Source organism: Diadema antillarum, unplaced genomic scaffold, assembly GCF_040938485.1.
Source record: "Diadema antillarum isolate AM-2024a unplaced genomic scaffold, OU_Dant_1.0 seq00001281_RagTag, whole genome shotgun sequence".
In the NCBI taxonomy this organism is placed as follows: Eukaryota; Metazoa; Echinodermata; class Echinoidea; order Diadematoida; family Diadematidae; genus Diadema; species Diadema antillarum.
The window spans coordinates 203,246-223,402 of NW_027272061.1; the positions used below are offsets into that span (position 1 = coordinate 203,246).

General features: G+C 38.0%; 2 protein-coding genes across 2 annotated transcripts in view; both read right to left on the reverse strand.

Moving 5' to 3' along the window:
- Positions 1 to 200: 200 nt before the first annotated feature.
- On the reverse strand, positions 201 to 9,409 carry LOC139745645 (uncharacterized). Its single transcript, XM_071656044.1, has 6 exons — positions 9,242 to 9,409; positions 6,878 to 6,927; positions 6,241 to 6,348; positions 4,271 to 4,463; positions 3,328 to 3,489; positions 201 to 367 (listed from the first exon to the last, which is right to left on the reverse strand). Exons 1-6 carry the CDS (start codon positions 9,264 to 9,266, stop codon positions 201 to 203), a joined length of 705 nt encoding a protein of 234 aa, XP_071512145.1. The 5' UTR covers positions 9,267 to 9,409.
- Positions 9,410 to 12,536: 3,127 nt separating this feature from the next.
- Positions 12,537 to 20,157, reverse strand: part of LOC139745641 (uncharacterized) — a 52,203-nt gene continuing 44,582 nt past the window's right edge. Inside the window, exons 3-7 of the mRNA XM_071656040.1 lie at positions 18,252 to 18,611; positions 17,474 to 17,662; positions 16,547 to 16,915; positions 14,325 to 14,467; positions 12,537 to 13,675 (exon numbers count right to left, since the gene is read on the reverse strand). Coding sequence (XP_071512141.1) covers positions 13,475 to 13,675; positions 14,325 to 14,467; positions 16,547 to 16,915; positions 17,474 to 17,662; positions 18,252 to 18,611 — 1,262 coding nt within the window. The 3' untranslated portion in view covers positions 12,537 to 13,474. The remainder of the gene's footprint in view (positions 13,676 to 14,324; positions 14,468 to 16,546; positions 16,916 to 17,473; positions 17,663 to 18,251; positions 18,612 to 20,157) is intronic.

Sequence of the window (20,157 nt, forward strand, 5' to 3'; positions counted from 1 at the left end):
CTAAACTTTCTATCTGTAAAGCTGCTCTTGATGATGGAAGTCCCTCAAATCTTTCAAAAGATAAGATGCGAGTTTACTTGTCTTCTCGCGATCTCAAAGTTCTCCCTTTTCGGTGAGAGAGCTGTGGAATTCTCTTTCTCCAGGCACAATCGTTTGATGGATATATTTTCTTCCAGTGGAGGTATATTGTTGCAAAGACTTCAATTGACGTAGTGGAGCGAGCGTCGGTATCGTATTGATCGCCTGTTGATCATTCGGTTGTAGACGTAGCAGGACCCCACAGCCAGCAGCATGACGGCTATCACACAGATGACAATGAGGCCAAGTCTCGGGGTGCTCGATGGCCTATCAGCAAGGCAGATATACTCTGAGGAGTGAATATCGGAATTCGACTTTAAGTGCTTTGGAAGAAGAATATTACCATTTGTGGCAAATTATAGTTGTAAAAAGGTCTCTGTTATTATTCATGCTAGAAATATTTTGTAATTTTAATTAATCGAATGCCACAGAATTTTAGTGGCCCTTTGTTTGAGAGAGAAAAGAAGAATATAATAGGTGTTACAAAAAACATTTCCCACTTTTGATCCTTGATAGTAGAAAAACTATATATCAGATATCACTGATATTGATACGAGCAATAGCTGAATAGTGTATGATTTTGTTGGAGGTAATTTAAAAATGAAAGCATAGATCAGTTTCATTAAATTCAAGATTTATTTTCAAGTTAGGTTTCAGATTTTGCTTTATTGTACAAAACTTTAATTTTGCACAAGGGGCAATTGGTGTGTATGGGAGACATTTGGGAGTGGTTGGTTAACACCCTGACAATGGTCCTCAACAATGGCCAAGGTTTAAGTGCTCTATTACATATTCATGAGAAATTCCACCATAACAGCTAGTCTTTATTCATCCTGAAATGTAGTGTATGCAAGCACATGAAAACATGCGCTTATTTTTTTTTTTCGTGTGCATGCATTTTACCCTTTATCATGAACTCAGACTAGCAGTGCCCAGGGCAATCCATCATGAATTATATATTAATAAAACATTCATGTGCCTTGGAGCAAGAGACCAGAAGCTTAGTCAGCAGAGCTCCGAAAAAAAATGATATTCGTGGTATTCATGTCTATTGATCAGGGTTATTGTAAGCACATTGGTCCTCGTGTAAAGTCCAGTTTTGTACAGAGGGTTCAAATTTGACCAAGATCTGGAACTTAACTTCGGAATTGATCATGGGTTTAACGAAACTAATTCATGCTCTCATATTCAAATCACCTTCAACTAAATTGTACACTATTCAACTCTTGCTCACATCAATGACAGTGTTATCTAATGGCTCGGTCACAAATACCATTAAGAACTGCTACGAACGACGTACGAACGATTTTTAGACAATTTCGTAAGATCTTCCTAAGAAAGCGGTACGAAACCAGCGTTCGTAGACCGTTCGTAGACCGTTCGTAAGTTCATAGCCTGGTCGATGGTCTTATCCAAGATTTTTTTAGCTTCGTACGAAACCCTCTCTTCGTAAGGCGGTCGTACGAACGTCACACGAACATCGTAAGAACTACGCAAGATTTTGTCGGGTCGAGAGACAATTCTAGAAGCCTTAAATTATTACGATGATTGCAAAAACACCTTAAGTCGTTCATAGAGGGCTCTACGTCTTTCCGTAAGAATGCCTTATGAACGGAGATTCGTATGGCGTTCTTACGAATAACTCTTCGAGTTTGTAAGACGTTCGTAAGGAACTCGTAAGGCGTAGGTACACAATTTGTGCAACTGTTGAGTTTTATGGGGTATAAAGTTCGACCAGAAAGCATCTCTGTTAAATATGGGGCCAAAACGGAAGGTAATCAAAGGGAAAAGGGGGAAGGGGAAGAAAAGAAAGGAGGGAGATATAGTCTCCTTGGCAATGCTGCCATCTTGAAGTATAAAACTTTCAACTGTTACAGAATTTTGGACAGGACACGGCAGCGTCTTTTTAACAACCCGATGAAATATACAAACAAAAAAATAAATCGTAAAATCTTCTTGCGAATGACTTGGAACGCCTTGAGTTGCACGTACGACCATCTTACGACAAAAAGAAATCGTAAGATGGCCGTAAGTCTGACGAAAGAATAACTCAAGGCATTCTTCGAAAAACGAAAAACGTACGAATACCAGGGCCGTTGTATAGCTGAAAATCATTTCGTTTCTCTAAAAGGTCTTCAGTTGTTCTTGCGAATTAAACAGCGTTCGTACGAAATTCGCGAGAAGGCCGTAAGAATCTGTGCCCCATCTACGAATCTTTACGAACTCCAGAATTCGTACGAACAGCGACATTCGTACGAACGCATCGTTCGTACGAACCTTTGTGACCGTAGCTTTATGTATCGTTTTAGAACTATATTAAGGATCAAAAGTGGGAAATGTTTTTTGGTAACACCTAGTAAATCTAATCAACTAGCAATATCATGTCATGATGTTAAAGTTATCTCCACCGTGCACCACACTGTATGAACTGATACTCAATCCAAGTGCATATTTGAGAAAGAAATAATGGCAAACGGGAGTCATGAATTCACACCTGGTGACGATGGGTCATTGTGCTATTGATACAGACATTCTGTGATATCATACTGTGTGATTCATGTACGAACAACGTCTAATATCCTAATATTGTTTGATATCAGACGGGACTCAACCATAAAGACATTTTGATCCAGACTTAGATGAGGAAAATGAGGTGTTTGGTATCATATAGTGAACTAAGACATCCCGATGAGCAGAAAATGATTCATCAAGTTAAAGGGGTGGTATATTGCTGGAAAAGAGGATTGAGCATTTAAAACATTAACTTTTTGCGAGAAACTAAGAATCCACGTATGAAATGTTACAGAGCATACCATTTTAAGAATTTCAAGCTTGAAAATCAGTTTTGAAATGGCTAAAATATCCAAAAACAAAGTAAAACAAAGTGATCCTTAGAAATAAAGGTGCATTCCACCTTTTATTAGTATCACTTTGTTTTGGATATTTCATCCTTTTCAAAACAATTATCACCAAATAAACGTTGAATTCCTCTTGGAATCAAATACTTTTTCATACTTTGTAAGAGGTTTCTCATTATCTCGCAAAAAAACCCCACACAACCTGAAGCCAGGTCTCAAGCAAAACTATACCACTCCTTCAGCCTATAATCAATGCTCATTTTTGTTGCATTTTGTAAGAGATTTCATCAACTTTATTATACGCTGGTGACGCACATTTTTATAACTTCTATACGTCAATATCGAAGACTACTCAATGTTAGTTAAGTAGTAATTTAGCTGTCTGACATACCGATTCCCTCATCACCGCCGACGGCGAACGGCTGCATGACCTCGATGAAGTCGAACGTGACGGGCGTGCTGTCGACACGTAGTTCACTCTCACACTCCAGATAGTAGCCCAGAGCTGCGGTGAACTCCTCTTGTAGGATTTCACTCTTATTGAAAGAAAGGACTGACAAAAGAAGTCGAATCTCGCTTTACTTTGATATCACTCTCTTTTCTTTTGCACTAATTCATCAATAACAAAGGTAGAAGCATATTCCTGCTGCTGAATTATATATAAATGTTCTAAGTGACCCATGCAAATCATTATTACAAAAGAAAAATCTAGCCCATACGTTAAATATTTAAGAATCAATGCTTCTTTATGCTACTTACGCTTCAATTCTCCTCCTTCTCATAAGACATCATTAATATCACTGATTATCCATTTCATTGAGGTACATAGTGAGTGATTACTCTGGAATAACTAATGTCCATACGTCCTTAAATCATACCTCGTAAAGTGACATCATTTTGTGAAGCAAATTATAATTAATCTCAGTTCAAGCAATTGTGATTCCGATGCATTTGTCTTGTAGAGTTACACTTTCAATCATTTTGTGCAAGACCTTTCATTATATCATTTGGATTCTTAAATCAATTGCCAACTCCGTATATGATAAATAAAGTTCGCATAAACTGAAGGTTATTTCAGCGCTTAAAGAAGACGGTTATATTTTCACAAGGTTTTAATACAGATTCTAACCGTGGACACAGTCGTATTAGAACACGACCATTGACAACACATAAATCTATTTTAGCACAATACTTATCTTTTGTCATGTAAGTGCATATGTCTCTTTGTGTCAGTCACTTGTGTTTGTCACTCTTCATTATGTTATTTTTTTAATCACTATAAATTTGTTCGTTCTTCTGAATGATTTCCCCTGTGTCATGTCAAAACTGCAAACCTTTACGACTCGTGTCATCGTATAATTCCACTTCTAACATCGTCATCATCCACTCCGTGTCGGTCTTGTTGAACATGAAGGCGATCTCGACCTCGATATCCACATCGACGTCGAATTGTAGCATGAAGATCGAGAAGTCATCGCCACACATCGAAGGGCTGGCGTCTGCCGAGGTTGGGATGTAGACTGGTTGCTGTTTTAACGTAACAAGTAGTAAAATATTTCATTTTTTTCTACTGCAACCAGGAACAGACAATGTGAGTCCAGATCTTAGCTATGAACATGAGAATAAGAGATACTTTGGTACAACGTTGATTGACTGGTTGATTTTATTTCAGATAAGATGAAATATTAGAAATAAAAGTTTGTCTCCTTGAGTGGAAGAACATTGAGTCAAAGCTAAAATTTATTTCATACATAACAATTTGCTGGTGATGGTAACGATTAGATGTTTGATTAGTTTCAACAGAATTTATGTTCTACGCATATCTTAATAGCAAGTACAATCCGGGTCATACAGCCCACGAGCTCGACCATGAAAAAAAGGCCCATGGGTTATACAGTCCACGAGTCATAGAGCCCACAAGTTCGACAATGAAAATAAAAGGCCCATAGGTCCACGAGATCTCGATGATCTCGACACCAGACAAAAAGGCTCACGAGCTTGACACTAGGCAAATGACGCCTTAGAGCTCTACTACACAAGCTCTACACAAAGTTAAAAAAGGCCCACGAGACCGACACTAAATACAAAGCCCTGTGATGTAAATGTCAGTCTCGTGGGCCTTTTTTCATAGTGTCGAGCTGGTGGACCGTATAGCTCGTGGGTATATTTTATTTGACGGCGAGCTCATGGACCTTGCTCACTTAGAGGTTTAGGCTTGAATGACTCATGGACTATGACTCGTGGGCTGTGTGATTCGTGGGTTGTTTGACTCGTGAGTTGTAGAACTCGTAGGTGTCTAACTCGTTACGCGCACCCGTCGAAACGTGTATTCCCTTATATTTCTTCAGTTTCAATCATGATTATTGTATACACACCAATGTGCCCGCATTTTAGTGAAAAAGAATGATAACGTTTATTCTTACAAAAGTGGATACAAAGAGATGCTCATTTTAACAATATTGATTAAGCAATCAATATACTGTAACAATTATTTCAAAGAATCGTGAATCGTTATCATAAAGAATCTGGCTTTTTCTCATTGCAGTGGTTTTCCTATCGAGTAATTCATCTAGAAACTCAGAATGATTTTGAATTAAAATTGAGAGTTGTTATCTGCCTTCTAGACTTCTATCTTATGAAATTCATTTCATTATTTTTGGGTCATTTCTCTACAGGTGGCAGTAATGTCCACACGATAAGACAGTCAACCTACACTACTTAATGTTTTCTATTGAGGCAGTTTTACACGATTATGCAGTAGTTAACATGCATTTCTTGGCAACCAGTGCAATATCTTCAAACTTTCCCGATGCTCCGCAGTGTTGAGCTACAGATGAATATAATTGCACTCCTATCAACTCATATGAAATAACATCTGGTACCTTTTTTTTAAACATTGTTCAACGACTAGTTAGTGAGTCACTTCGTAACCAAGAAAAAATCGCAAAGAAATAAACTTTATGTCTGTTTACTTTTTGGAGTTTTTGTGTGCACTAGTCGACACAGATAATCTTGCTGTCACACTGTATAGGATGACGTCATCAATAATCCCCCGATACTAAGAATGGATAGCATTTCGTCCTATTTCTCAAGTGAAAAACGATGTGGCGGTGTTTGGAGGCAGTGAGGGCAAATCACACCACGATTAGAATGAATCCATTCTACAAGTCACTGTGTAAAACAATATAATGGAAAGAATTGGGAGAAATGGACTGGGGGAGAGGGGTTTCTGTTTTTGCTTTAGCGTTTCTTTCGGTCCTATTCGGCTGAAGTCAGCGTAGGTACGGTTAAGGGGTGTGCTGACCGGTAAGGTGGCTTCGTCGAACTCGATGGTAGCGTTGAAGCCCATGATCATACAAAGACTGCCATCATGTTTCACCCGCCATTGGAAATCACTGGGACTGGGAACGTGCTGCATGCCAATCAAAACAATAACAGACAAAATTGGTGTATGAGTGACTCAAGATCATAAACATAAGGTAGACATTATATGATGATTTGCTGAATAATGTGAATTGCGAAGAAAATGTCAATTACACTCTGCATCTTGAAAAATGCGTGTTCAAGATGAGTACGAGCAAGTGGAGACAATATAAATTATTTTATTGACGAAACTGAATAAGAATTTGATTTTTTAAAGTAATTTATGCTAAGCGGAATAATGCTATTTAAGGAGCCTCTTCATCAGAGTCTTTCCACATTCCTTTACGTTGTATTTTTTTTTTTGGTAATCTAATGACGCAAGTATATAGAAAATACAAATCAGGAAGAACCTTTAGTCCGGAAATATTCTATCCAGATGTGTAAGTAATCAAACCTCTCTCGTCAACTCTTAATTAAGTTAAGCAAATTAAAACTACTGAAAGAGTAAAATAATGACATTTTTGTGATAATTTCTCTGTTCTCCCCACAGTCTAGAGTAAAGAAATATAGATTCTTACTGTGCTGGCGTGCTGAATCAAGAGGTTCACCATACATAAAGTCAGGATTCCTGGTATCGAAAGAGGGTAAACACAGAATTGAATGTTTGGGTATACGTATATATCAAACACAACATAACACAAGATAATACTTAGGAAGAGCGAGTAGAAGATCCAATTATTCTTAAAAAGCAAGCAAAAAAAAAAACACACAAGAAAAACAAACAAACTGAAATCACCTGTCAATGCTCGACATCACCTATAACAAATTAGTGCAAAGAAACAATGTACGCCTATTTCAGATTTTTATTCAAACAGCAGTGGCCCTTTGCATAAAACTTACCGCTGAATTTCAATGGTAATTACCGTCAAAATTAGGCGTCACAGCCAATCATCATCAAGGATTATAAAATTTACCGCTAATTTGAAGACTTACCGCTAGAAGGGAGCGGTAAGTCCAGCGGTAAGGGTTTTATGCACAAGGGCCCAGATCTTCACTATTTATATAACTACTCAGGAATTAAAATCGATCGCATTTTGAATTTTGTCTTGGCCGCAGTAATGTGATGTTTGAGTGGAACGGGGTTATGATGTCTTGCTAATGCAGTAACAAACGACTGTTCCTGTAATAGTTAAATACTGCCACAAAGAAATCTGAGTGTGATTACTGATATGACAGACTCAAGTCGTAAGTCATGTAAGTCGATCTAAAACAGGGTACAGTTAATTGAGGGGGGAGGGCATAATTATTTCAAAGCATAAGAAATTTGGAACAATCTGTAAAGCACCTAGACTGGTCTCAAAAGTGCAAATAGCCGAGGTCACATTGACAAAAGATAGAGAGAAGTTTTACTGCCAGTGTGAACGGACTATCGCGAAGACTTCGCTTCTTTCTTTCTTTTTTTGCCAATCTGAACGCGACTATGATTCATACTCGACATGGTTCTTGGAAATATAAAAAGGTATTTCGAGGTTTTATCAAAAAAAACACACCACAGAGGTAAAACGACAGGTGAAGAGGTTACGAGGATGAGAGAGAGAAGCACTAACCCATATCCTTCTGCCTATAGGATAAAATGTCTAGATATATTCATGTCTTGGGGGGGGGGGGTTGAAGGGAGGGGGTATAGTTGACCTTATGTACGCTGACCATTGTCTGCTCTTGGCATTGCTCATGTTGCTATTTCCTGACCTTTACCTCTAAAAGAGGATATTACTGCAAATGAATACATGGACTGGTCGAGATTAGCGACTCCAACAGTCCAAGGGCCATAGTGCATCCAAAGTCAGGAAGTTTATTAGAATCATTGTCTTTGTATCAATTACGCTGGAAGCCAAAGTACAAGAGCAACAATCGTTACTCCATCAAACTTGCAGACCGGGTGATTTATAGCCTCCCGTTACAGGCGTCTTCAAGTTTATTTCTCTAGACGATAATTGACATGTGGATATATAGGTGCATCTTGAACTACCTACAATAATTATCTCTTGGTACTATTCATGTCATTCATTTACATTTTTACTATTCTAAATACTTTTTGATACACTACCATAATAAATGAATGACTCCACGACGTTTGTCATTACACCCCACTGCAGCAATTGGGCCCGTTAAAACCAAAATCATACTATGTCCTTTGTTTGAATGATGCTTAACGTGATATCAACTAGTTAGAAAATTCAATTTGAAGCGTCCCCTGCAGTGCTGTGTGCATAGTATTTTTTTTTTTTATAAAAGAGGGAAATCACTGGTTGAAACTGGTACACGTTTGGACATTTATTTCCTACATCACACCTTGATGGGAAATTCCGGGCAGAATTAAAAATACGTACTTAAATAATTTCATGAGAAGCGACCCGATCTTACAGCAGTTTATCAAACATGTTAGCTGTAGCCTTTATTTGACGTGACATTCTTAGCCAAATCACGATCACGGTATGTACAAGACTAAATGTCTTGTCACTTGGAGGTGATTGAATTAACTTTATATATTCACTATAGTAGGGCAAAGCGTCATGTAAAAAGTGATTCTGATCTAGAAGGGTGACGTGTCAAACATTAGCTGTGATCCATAAATCTTTTGAATGCAGTACAAACAATTTTCGCCAAACTGATAAGTATTGTATGGCACAGATATTTCGACATGTGCCTACATTGCCGTGCATAGATTGAACCGGAGCATAATCTCGTGCCTTTATTTTTATCTCCTACTTTATTTGAATTGAATCTCATGCATTGCCATGAGGAAGACAATTAAGCATTCTCAAAAGACGTATACTGGTTTATCGAACTTACTACAGAAGAGTCTATGGGGCCTTTTGAATACCCTTCTTTGAATAATATGTAAGAATTGATGTACTTCAAGAATCAAACACCTTACTTACCAGCGGCGTATTGTCTCCTTGCCATTGTTTTTGAGGTAGAGTATTCAGTAGTTTATGGAAGTGGCGATAGTGTGGTGCACATTGCTTGATAGTCTATAGGGCAAAAGAGCAGCAGTAACAAACCTCTCAAAGGTGAATTCTAATCATCTTTCGGTTACCATTGCTCAGACTGTGATCATAGCTTTGGAGCAGGCTATTAAGGTCCAAAGTGTATTGAGGTTTTTATTAGTCTATCTCTCCTAGACCTTGAATCACGTGAATCGTTTTAACACAATCCGTTGAAGGCTAGGTAAATAACTCACTGCCGAAATGTGTAGATTATACCGCTCAGGACAGGTATAATAAGGGCGCCACCTGTGATTAGCATTGGACAATTCTTTCTATTTCGTTTTGTTGGTGACTATAAAATGATATATTGGCAAAGAATGTACTCTCGTGTTCTCTCATTTTCTCTCTCTCTCTCTCTCTCTCTCTCTACTTTGTTTTCCTCTGCAAGGTTACATAACATTATTATGTAGACAGGTGTAAGTAGCCCTACATACGCAAGTACAGACATCCACTTATATGCATACATCATACACTCAACCAAAAAAGTAAGTTCCCCCTTGCATTTTTGGATATATCTCAAAAAGTATTTTACCGATTTTCATAATTCAAACGGGAATGGATAGGGAATTTTATTACTCATAACATGAATGGCATATCATTGCCACCAGATATCATTATTGGTGTGAAAAAACAAATGCATTTTATGTCACAATGCATGAAAAAAAAAAAAGTTGCACTTTAGTGATATGCATTGACTTTTACACAAATAATCAAACAATCACTCATGATTCTGAACTTTTAGGCACGGTTTATTCTAAGTTTCCTTATGGCATTGGGTGAAACCCCTAGTCTCCTGGCCACCTCCTTAACCGGAACCCCAGCTTCAAGGAAAGCTGTAGCTCTCCCTCTTTCAAAAATTTGCAGACGCGGCATGATGCAAAATGGCATATGCACATCAATGTGATCAACCCGAATTGGAATTAAAAAGCACATGGCTTCGACCAACATTTTCATATTGAAAAGGCCTATTGTTTAAAAAGTGTGCATAACATCTGTTTAATAGGGAAGCACATTGTACCTGAAGAAATTCCTGAGAATTACATAACAATTTAAAAAGGTAATTTGCTAACTTGCGTAGGAAATGTACATAATATGCTTCACATCACCTGAAGTGCAACTTTTTTGTCCATGCATTTTGACATAACATGCATTTTTTCGCGCCAATAATGATATCTGGTGGCAATGATATGCCATACATGTTATGAGTGATAAAATTCCCTATCCATTCCCGTTTGAATCATGAAAATCGGTAAAATATTTTATGAGATATATCCAAAAATGCTACGGGGAAACTTACTTTTTTGGTTGAGTGTATATAATTATATATATATATATTTATATATATATATATATATATATATATATATATATATATATATATATATATATATATATATATATCATAGGTCTCGACATTTGAGCCCGGGGCCACTAAAAGTTGATGTTGGGTCACTAAATTTCCTTATCTTTTGGTGGCCCTAAGATTTAAAATGGATTGGTATGTCCCCTTTTATTTGGGGCATTTTTTGGGGGGGCCATTGAAAACTTCAGATGAAAAGCTTTTAGTGGCCAGAACGTGCCTCCGGAGGGAAGAATAGTGTCGAGCCCTAATATGATGTATCACGTCAACTTATCCTCGCCATGATAAACATGACAGTAAGAATGATATGGATCATAACAAGCTCTAATACGTCCCCTCGTAGTAGACTGAAACATTAGTGTCAGGCTGTGTGAAAAGTTTTAAGAGACTTAAACTCCGGGTGCGTTGGAAACCAAAAAAAAAAAATAAATAAATAATGAAGCCACCTTTCAAATACACAATTCACATAAAATCCTCATAATAAGAAATAAATGGAACGCCTCTAATTGGCAGACAGGCAAGTTGTCGGAAGAGAGACTTTGGTCACCGTCACACAGTGAAACTTTGGCAGAATCTTGCTCTTCTCTCGTGCTCACAAGTTTGATAAAGAATGACACATAGAGACAAGTAAAGACTATGTTGGAATGATGAACGATCTATTTATTGATGGATGACAGGGAGACGTGCGGGTTTCTCACAGGAATTATATCGAAATTAGTTTCACTGTCGTACGCACTTGTTTAGCGATGAGGGATGAATTCACGAATGATTCATTTACACTCAGACTTGTTAGCCATTGTCTCTTGATCCAACTTTCTTCCAAGTAGATCATCTATAACGACGTCACAATGTAAACTTGAGGATAAAGCTCTGATTCACATACAATGTAGTATTCTTTCCCCTTTCAACATTTTCATCAACAGGGTCTCAGTTGGCTAGTTTGTTTGGAGCGTTTATTGCTTCAAATTGATACAAGCTGCTTATCCTATGCTAGGAAAGTCATTAGGTATAACAGTCACATGCATTGTTTCTATAGTCGTGATAGGATCGACTGAACAAAGCGAAAAAAAGAATATGAATGGTGCAAATTACTTTGTAGCGACTCATGTTAACTCCTTGGCGTAATCTAAGTTTGTATAAGATGCGGAGGATAGAAGAGAAGCACGTCAAAATCCGGATCGGTGCTGTGTCAGAAGGCGTCACTAGATTTGACTTGTGCTCAACAGTTACACTCCATTTTGTTGTATTATCAACAGCTAGGTGTCGGCAATCATATCAAACAGGGGTAAACAGATACAAAATACCAGGTTTTACCTGGTCGCGTGATAAACATTTTACCTGAACACGTATCTACGGCGTCTAAGTGTGTAGTATGATTAGTGCCAACATTTCCTGCATTTTGGGACCACACTGAGATCTACCGGATAATGTGAGTGCACGTGTGTGTTTTGTGAGTATATGTACAGAGAAAGTGTAGGTGTGTTTAGTTTCTTCTTTATGCATGATTGATGGGAATGTATCTGTATCTCTGTCTGTCTGTCTGTCTGTCTCCAATTATGTGTTGAGCAGATAGGATAAACATCTTTTCGTCGCTGTGAACGTTTTTCTTATTAATTCCAGTACAGCATCCTACGTCACCAATATATTTTACTTCATGTCTCTTTCTTTAAAAGAAAAAAGGCAGAACTGGACAGACAGATAAGACAAAATCTCTTGTATGTATCCTCTGCGATGGAAGTATTTATCATACCAATACATATTGCAGAAACATGCCTCGGAAATTTCCAACTGTTTCAGATTCGTTCAAGTGCTTCAAGAAAAGACGTATAAACATAAAAACATGACTACATATAATGTTCTATAAAGATTAGGTGTACCGATAATATGATGTGAGTTTTCAAGCATTTCACTTGTTTGTGAGATGGAATAAGACTTTCTCGTTGTAATTAGAAAATATCCACTCAAATGAATACAAAATAATTTGTGACATTTCTAGATATACAAAATATACTCATCTAATCTTTCGCAAATACAAATAAATACTTTTTAATCAATATGTGTGTAAACAGGTAAAATGAAAATAAATGACATAGATTGCGAATCAACCGCCGAATAACACAGTCTAAAACAGCTTGACCTTACAGTCTCAGCTTAAGTATTGAGAGAAAAAGATGTTTTCAAATCACCTACCTTGGAACGTGCACGGATTAACTTTCTGTTTCTGATGTTCTATGTGTTGGAAGTGGAAAAATGCTAGTCATTATTTCTCGCATTATAGTTGAGATTGAATACATCAATTATTTTCATACTCTATGCTTTTAATGTGGCCTCGTTTTGAAGTGTGACGAACAGAATACAGCAATATAATGATATGAGTTCCACTATTTTGTGACAAATATATATGGAAAGGAAAGGCAATGGAACAATGGCTTCTGCTCGAAAAATCAAAGCTTACAAAGTAACAGACTTGAAATTACTAGTCTAAATGCTGTGCAAAGTATGTTAAAACACATCAATATTACCGCGAATAAACATTTTAGCGATGAATACATATGGTTTGATTTGGGGCACCACTGTAAACAATCTCACGAGATAGACATAATAAAAATACATAAAATCCTGACGTTTGATAAATCTTTATAAATAGAGTAAGAATCAATGTGACATGTTTGTTTCAATGATAGCCATTGATCGCCGGACTATTAGTCTACTTCCATAAGAAGATCAGCTCTTTAATATAATGAAATGTAACAGAGATGGATACACTAATCACCTAACAAATAATCCAACACACATTTGTCACTGCACACGGATAGCGGGAAGTTAGGCGGTGTTCTCTCGTTGGTGGCAGCAAGCCAGAAATACTTTGCTCGTTGCTTACATTCTGCGTCGCCGTTGCATAGTGTGAGAAGCTCGGCTTTGTAAATTTCGTCGCATAGATTTGTGGGTATTCCATATGAGTGACTCTGTAAGAGAGACAAAACAGAAATCATCATAGGTTATACGCTACCATCTCACGTCCAGCTAAAATGTTCGTTATCCAAACTTTGGATCGCTTGCATTGCTGTGGCAGATCTTAAATTCACCACCAGTTATTAGTTATTTGATTAAAATCGGATAAGAATTAGAAGAATTATGAAAATGTGAAGAAAATGTAAATGAAAAACAATTGATTTGAATTTCCAAATACATCAGCCGGTGATTTATCACCTCATTATTTCCATAATCGTGGACAAGAAAAAATGACGAAAATTAAAATTTCTGCTATGGCGGTTACACTCATGCTGTAATTTCTGGCTAATTTACTTCAAAACTCTGACCAGACTGGTCATATACATTAGGAATCGAGACTTATATTTCAACATTTTGTGAAGACTAGAGATATGGTAAACTGTGATATGCAAATTGACTGTTTGAGAACTTAGCAAAAAATTACAATTTCATAACTCCCCTAATTTTTATCAAATTTTGACCAATTGTTCAGATTTGTGTCTATTATTTTTTCCAAACTGATTACATAGAAATGGTTCGGAACTACCCTTTTATCGTTCTGTGCTTAACATTTTGAGTACAAGCAAGTTGTATGAATCGGTCTACACACAAAGTGCAACTTACACAAGTGTAGCAGAGCTGGTGTCGATTGCACGGACTGCTGAAAGCTTCCCTATACCCTCCAGACCCCAGCCCCCTGAAGCCATCGATAACACTGCAGTCGTCAAGGATGTAGTCGAGAACAGGACATAACTTTTCTTGAGCAACTGGAGAGAAAAAAAAGGGGGGAGGGGGAGATTAAAGGACGGAAAACAAATGTTAACGAGCAATGCATCAATCATCACAATCATCAATGGCCACTGAGAGAAATTAGATTATTGTTGATATTTGCAAGTACACTGACAAGCATGATGGATGATTTTATTATCGTTAGAGATGAAGTATCATTTCAATAATGATCCAATCACCGATTTGATGTTAGCTGGTAACGTTCTTGCGCTTTCACCAATTTCTGTTATGTCATGGTAACAGACCGTGCGATCTGAAAAGCAGTGTAATAATGTCATACATCGCCCAGCCATCTGAGTCATGGTTACAGCCATCGGAGGACTAACACGTATAGGGTGAAGTTCATGGAGTAAAATATTAACCAATGAGTGGATGTGTACAATTAGGAAAAGCGAGAAAAAAGGTGTGCTCACCAGCGGCGTTCGGCAGCTGTTTCACTGTTATTTGTTAATGGTTCATTTTCAAGGAAATTGTTGTGATTATCGCTCAGATTGGAGTTAATATCCTGTCAAAACAAAGTATTATCATCTTTAATGGACAGATTTTCGATTACATATAATTACAGCTGGCGGATATCATTCAGTATTCTACACTGATATTTGTTCAATGTCATGTGCTTTGCCGATGACCGGGCAAAGTTTGCAAGATGTGTTTGCAACGTCGAGAATACTTTGACACCCATCATAATTCCTTATAAAATAAAAATGAATGCTACATGAATAATCCGTTTTGGTTGCCATATTGAATGCATACTGAGAATACAGTGTGTATATGTACTGGTCTTTTCCTGTTCAAATACATCATAGCTGACGGTACACAGCTATGTTTGCCTTTGGTTGACTTTCATGTTTATCTAAAAAAAAAAGATCTAAAGTAAAACAAAACTTCTTTGTTGTATTGATGTATTCTTTCGTCTTTGGTTATCTTACTCGATGACAGTAGATTATCATGAAAAACGGCAAAAGGACATTCTTGTGGTATTCAAAATTAATATGGTAATGAAGCTTTTCCCTGTTCATACGAATTTTCACTGAAAGTGTTGCCTGCATATGGAGAGAAAGGGAAAGTCAAGACAGCCTTTATCTGTGTTTAAAATATTTTGGGGTTTTTCCATGTTCGGGTTATTGCGATGTGTTTACTTCTACTGATACACATTATCCATGAATATAATGACTTAATCTTCGTTGTTCTTTCCCATATCCCACCCATAACATAATTAGCTATGTTGTAACTATTTAGATAGATAGAAAGATAGACAGACAGATAGATAGATGGATAGATAGGTAGATATATAGGTAGAGGGGATAGAGATAGATCGATCGATTGCTTGCTTGATTGAGTGGTTGATTGATTGATTGATACAGGTAGGTAGGTAGGTATGTAGGTAGAGAGAGGGAGACTGAGAGAAAGAATTAAAGAGAGAGATAAGCTGTATGTTTATTCATGTATTGTGTGATAAAGGCAATGAAAGAGGGAAGCGTTAAACCCAAGTAAAACAAGGCAAAGTAACAAGATGGTAATGGCTGCCTGAATGCAATGTCGTTTACCAAACATGACGTTCAAAGAGCTTCTCATCAGATGTTTACAAATGTCACCATTCATTATTGTCTGCCACTATGGCATTTCAGTTCACATTTTGATAGAAAGTCGTGTTATTCATTACCTTACAGAAGGATAGCTTGAACGTGAGTTCGTACTCACTTAGGCCTACTTTCAGGAACAAGCCCATAACCTTCATTCGATAAAAGAATAAAGATACAAGCACAAAACCATGTGATGAGTTCTTGAAAGTGACGTATTGAGGACCCTTATGAACTGATCTCAGAACACCTTGTTGCATTTTTCATTGACGAAATGTCACGACATTTATGTGTGTTTGTGTGTGTGTGTGTGTGTGTGTGTGTTTATTTTGGAGTTTGCTCCATACTTAATTCATACTTCCGGGCTTCATGCAAAAGAAATTCTTCTTTAGTAAGATTTCCAGTGGCGATGCATAGCGAGTGCCTTTCCTTTTTTCCCTGCAGCCCTGAAGTACTGTATAACAGTAAACAATTTACCTGGGACGATTTCCGCGATGACATTCATGAGTTCCTCGTCCGTCATGCTTTCCTCTCCTTCGCTGACCATCGATTCCGACCCGTCCTCCGTTCCGTTGTCCACATCTTCCTCGCCAAGAATTTGTCCGACGACCTCCTCGGGTATCGAATTGGAGAGTTCATCCAGCGGTCGGTCGTTGAAGAATCCATCGGAAGAGCTAGTATCCTCCTTCCCCTCCTCTCCTTGACTCTCTTCCGACTCGACCGCCGAGAAATTTCCCTCTTCCTCATCCTCCTCCTGTCCCCCTTTGATCTTCTGGAGAATTTTTGAAGAGAGTTTGTCGACCTCGTCGAGGATGTCTTCCACGAGTTCGTCCAGCAGTTCGTCATCTGGAAGTAAGAAGCAATATGGTCGAGCACCACAGCTGATTTGAGTGCCCAGGGGTGTATCATCTCATTGGATCATTAGTTGTTTGAGGGTTGGAAATATATTACATCTGCGTCATTCACATTCTGTAATCAGTATAAGTTTCATTTTAATGTACTTTTCGAAAATTTTTATGTGGTTGTTGTCATTTATCATCAATATTTTTTTTATTACCAGCATGACCAGTATTATTACTTATATCGTTATATCAATTCTTATCACTATAGATTTTCTTGCTGCTAGCTTGTTCGTCATGTTATTGATGAGGCAGAAAAAAAATATTGGCAGTTGGAGAACAATAACGGAGTTCAAGTGATTGTACTTCTACTTTACACTATATCATTAACCCATCCCTCCGATATTATGAAATCTCATGAGCAACGAGTTTGAAAGACACAGCAGTAATTCTGAATACACGGTGGAATGTTTGCGGAGTACTTCCATTATCAATTTCATGGAAATTACAGTGTCATGTGGGGACGTTCCTCATGATAATAATGTTGAAATTCATGTCAGAATACCTTCTTCAATTGATTGTTCGTTCTCCGCCGAACTCCCCTCGTCAGCAATGGAAGATCTCGTATATGATTCTGACACAACACTCTGCCCTACGTCCATGGACTCGCCCAATTTCCTGCGGAGGGTATCTTCTACTATTCTGTAGATGACGTCTCTGAGAACACCTTTCTTGCTCTCCTCGGAAGAATTGCCTGCGGAGAACAATTTGTCGTTAAGATAGCACAAATACTCAGCTATTCTTTTTCATATGCATTTCGTGAGACACTTGACTACGCTAAATAAGAGTGTAGGAAGACACGGAGTAATAAGTCAAGTTTCCATGTATCCATATCTGGCGACTTGCAATCAGATTTGGAATGTAGTGTCACTAGAAGTAAAGGGTCGGGAAATGTCAGAGCCTGACAGTCAGTTATGTTTTCACTTTGATTGAAAAAAGGTATCTTGGCGTGTGACGAAATTATATCTACTATTTGTTTTTTTTTTCTGAATAAATGACCAAAGACTTTATTCCATCAACATTTTCCTCAGAATTTGAGTCAGTCGGGTAGACCTCACATACCAAAATGAATAGCTTGAGAAGAGATTATGTATGTATGTTTATGTATGTAAATGAAAGGAGAGAGAGAGAGAGTATATACATTATGTAACTCTTCCAAGAAAAGACAAGGCGACATTTATTACGCAGATAGCAACACGGAGAATCCTGAGAAAAACACAACAAAGAAATACAAGTTTAAACACTGAGTTCAGAGAACAAATGACCCAACGGACCAATTTTACCTCCTTCGCTAGCTTCAGAGTCATCACCCTGACGAAGGAAACTCGTCAGGTCCGAGGTGTCATCAAAATCTGGCATTGAGTCGCTCTCGCCGCCTTCCCCGAGTCCCTCCTGTAAGATCTTCTCGGCCTCGTCCAGCGCTTCTAGCCCGGCCTCGCTCAGCAGGAAGCTGTCCTCATCAACGCCCTCCTCGCCCTCGTCGGCGGAACTTTGTGATTGCCCACCCACGATATCATCAACACTTTCTACCGGTTCCGACGACGACGACTGACTCGCTAGTAAGGACACAATATCTTCTGGATCAAAGCCACCGGTCTCTACTTCCGACGAACTCACATCACTACTCGGTTCAAAAATAGCAGCTGGAGAGGAGAGGTGAAAACATATTTGGGGAGACTGTGAGCTTCCTCGTTTTTCCCCTCGTTAAAACATGATACGATATCGTTTGGACAACTATCGCAATCGTCTGTTCAGAACCAACAACATGTTTTCAGTTCAGAGTACTCTCACAAATAGATTTAAATCCTGTTTTTTCAGTTGCCTTGGAAACGCATTCTGAACCTCTCTTGTTTCCTGTAGTTGAATATCATCTGATTAATACGGCTTCATCAGCTGATGAGAAACGAACTAAATCGCAGAGAAGAGAAAAAGAATCTGGTTTAACTGTTTAATGAGAGGATTGGCTAGATTTCCGTTCATTTGGTTCTACTTTATATATGCTGATAGGCAAAATACTCAATCAGCTTTACCATGGTGAATAAAACTCTCCCTCTCCCTCTCTCCCTCACACACACACACACACACACACACACACACACACACACACACACACACACAAACACACACACACACGCGCACACTCTCTATGTAGGAAACGCTTTCACTTTCATGTTTGGACTATTATAAAGAACCTCGGCAGCTGAATTCTCAGGTGTAAACCAGATCCACTTTCATTGATGGTATATTTACGTCATCTATATTGATTTCATGATGGATTAACATTGAATTTAGGTTTTGAAGAGATCTGGTAATGAAACATGAAACTTCAATCTGAAGGTAAGCACACGTCCTTTGGGTGTGAACAGATGTAATTTGATTGTAATACTGTATCTGATGTTTTTCAATCTGTGATTTTGAATGGACCACCGAAGACATTCTAATCTCACACCTTCGTCACTATGCTAGCTACGCGGCTAATATTAGAGAAAGTCACCGCTGATAGTAAGTGTTTTATTACTAGATCATTATCTGATTATGAGAAGTAAAAGAAGGGAATAAGGGATGTCTGAAGTAAAGCTCAAAACCTGAGACTGGAAAAAAGTGGAAATGCTTGCATTTAGCTGCATAAACAATAAACTATGTTACTATTATGATTCGTGTTTTTCTGTGGATAACAGGCATATTTTGTGCCCAGCTATACCAGTAATTATCAACCAACGTGTGAATACGTCTGATCTTGAGCTTTCTCTAAGCAAGTGACCTTTAAAAAATGTTTGCACGATGTTTACTTACAAACACAAAGGAGTAGACCTCTTCATAGTGAAATAGAAACGGGAAGATTATGCTGCAATGTGCTGTGCAATCTTATTGAATACCGTTATTTCTTTATCAAAGGTCTGAATTCCGCAAACAAAATAATGAATAGTTGAAAATAAGATGTTGCGTTTAGAACATGTTAAGGGTTGAACATTTATGATCATAGTATTAATATGATAACATCGAGTCCAAAGGCGGGTCGAAAATCACTAGTCATCAGGATTCAGACATAGGGTACGGTGGCAATGAGTGCAGATAATGAGCTATCAACCGCATGAACGACGCGAACTGTTCGCGTCTTCAATCAAAATGCACACACTCATCTGCCCATATGCACTGCAGCTGCTTATAACACGAGGATAGCAACATTAT

Coding starts and splice junctions, on each gene's coding strand:
- LOC139745645 (XM_071656044.1), bottom strand. CDS start 9,266: ATGGCAAGGAGACAATACGCCGCTG. Junction 4,464..6,240: donor TCGACGAAGCCACCTTACCG/GTCAGCACACCC, acceptor ACGTTAAAACAG/CAACCAGTCTACATCCCAAC. Junction 3,490..4,270: donor CGATGACACGAGTCGTAAAG/GTTTGCAGTTTT, acceptor TTCTTTTGTCAG/TCCTTTCTTTCAATAAGAGT.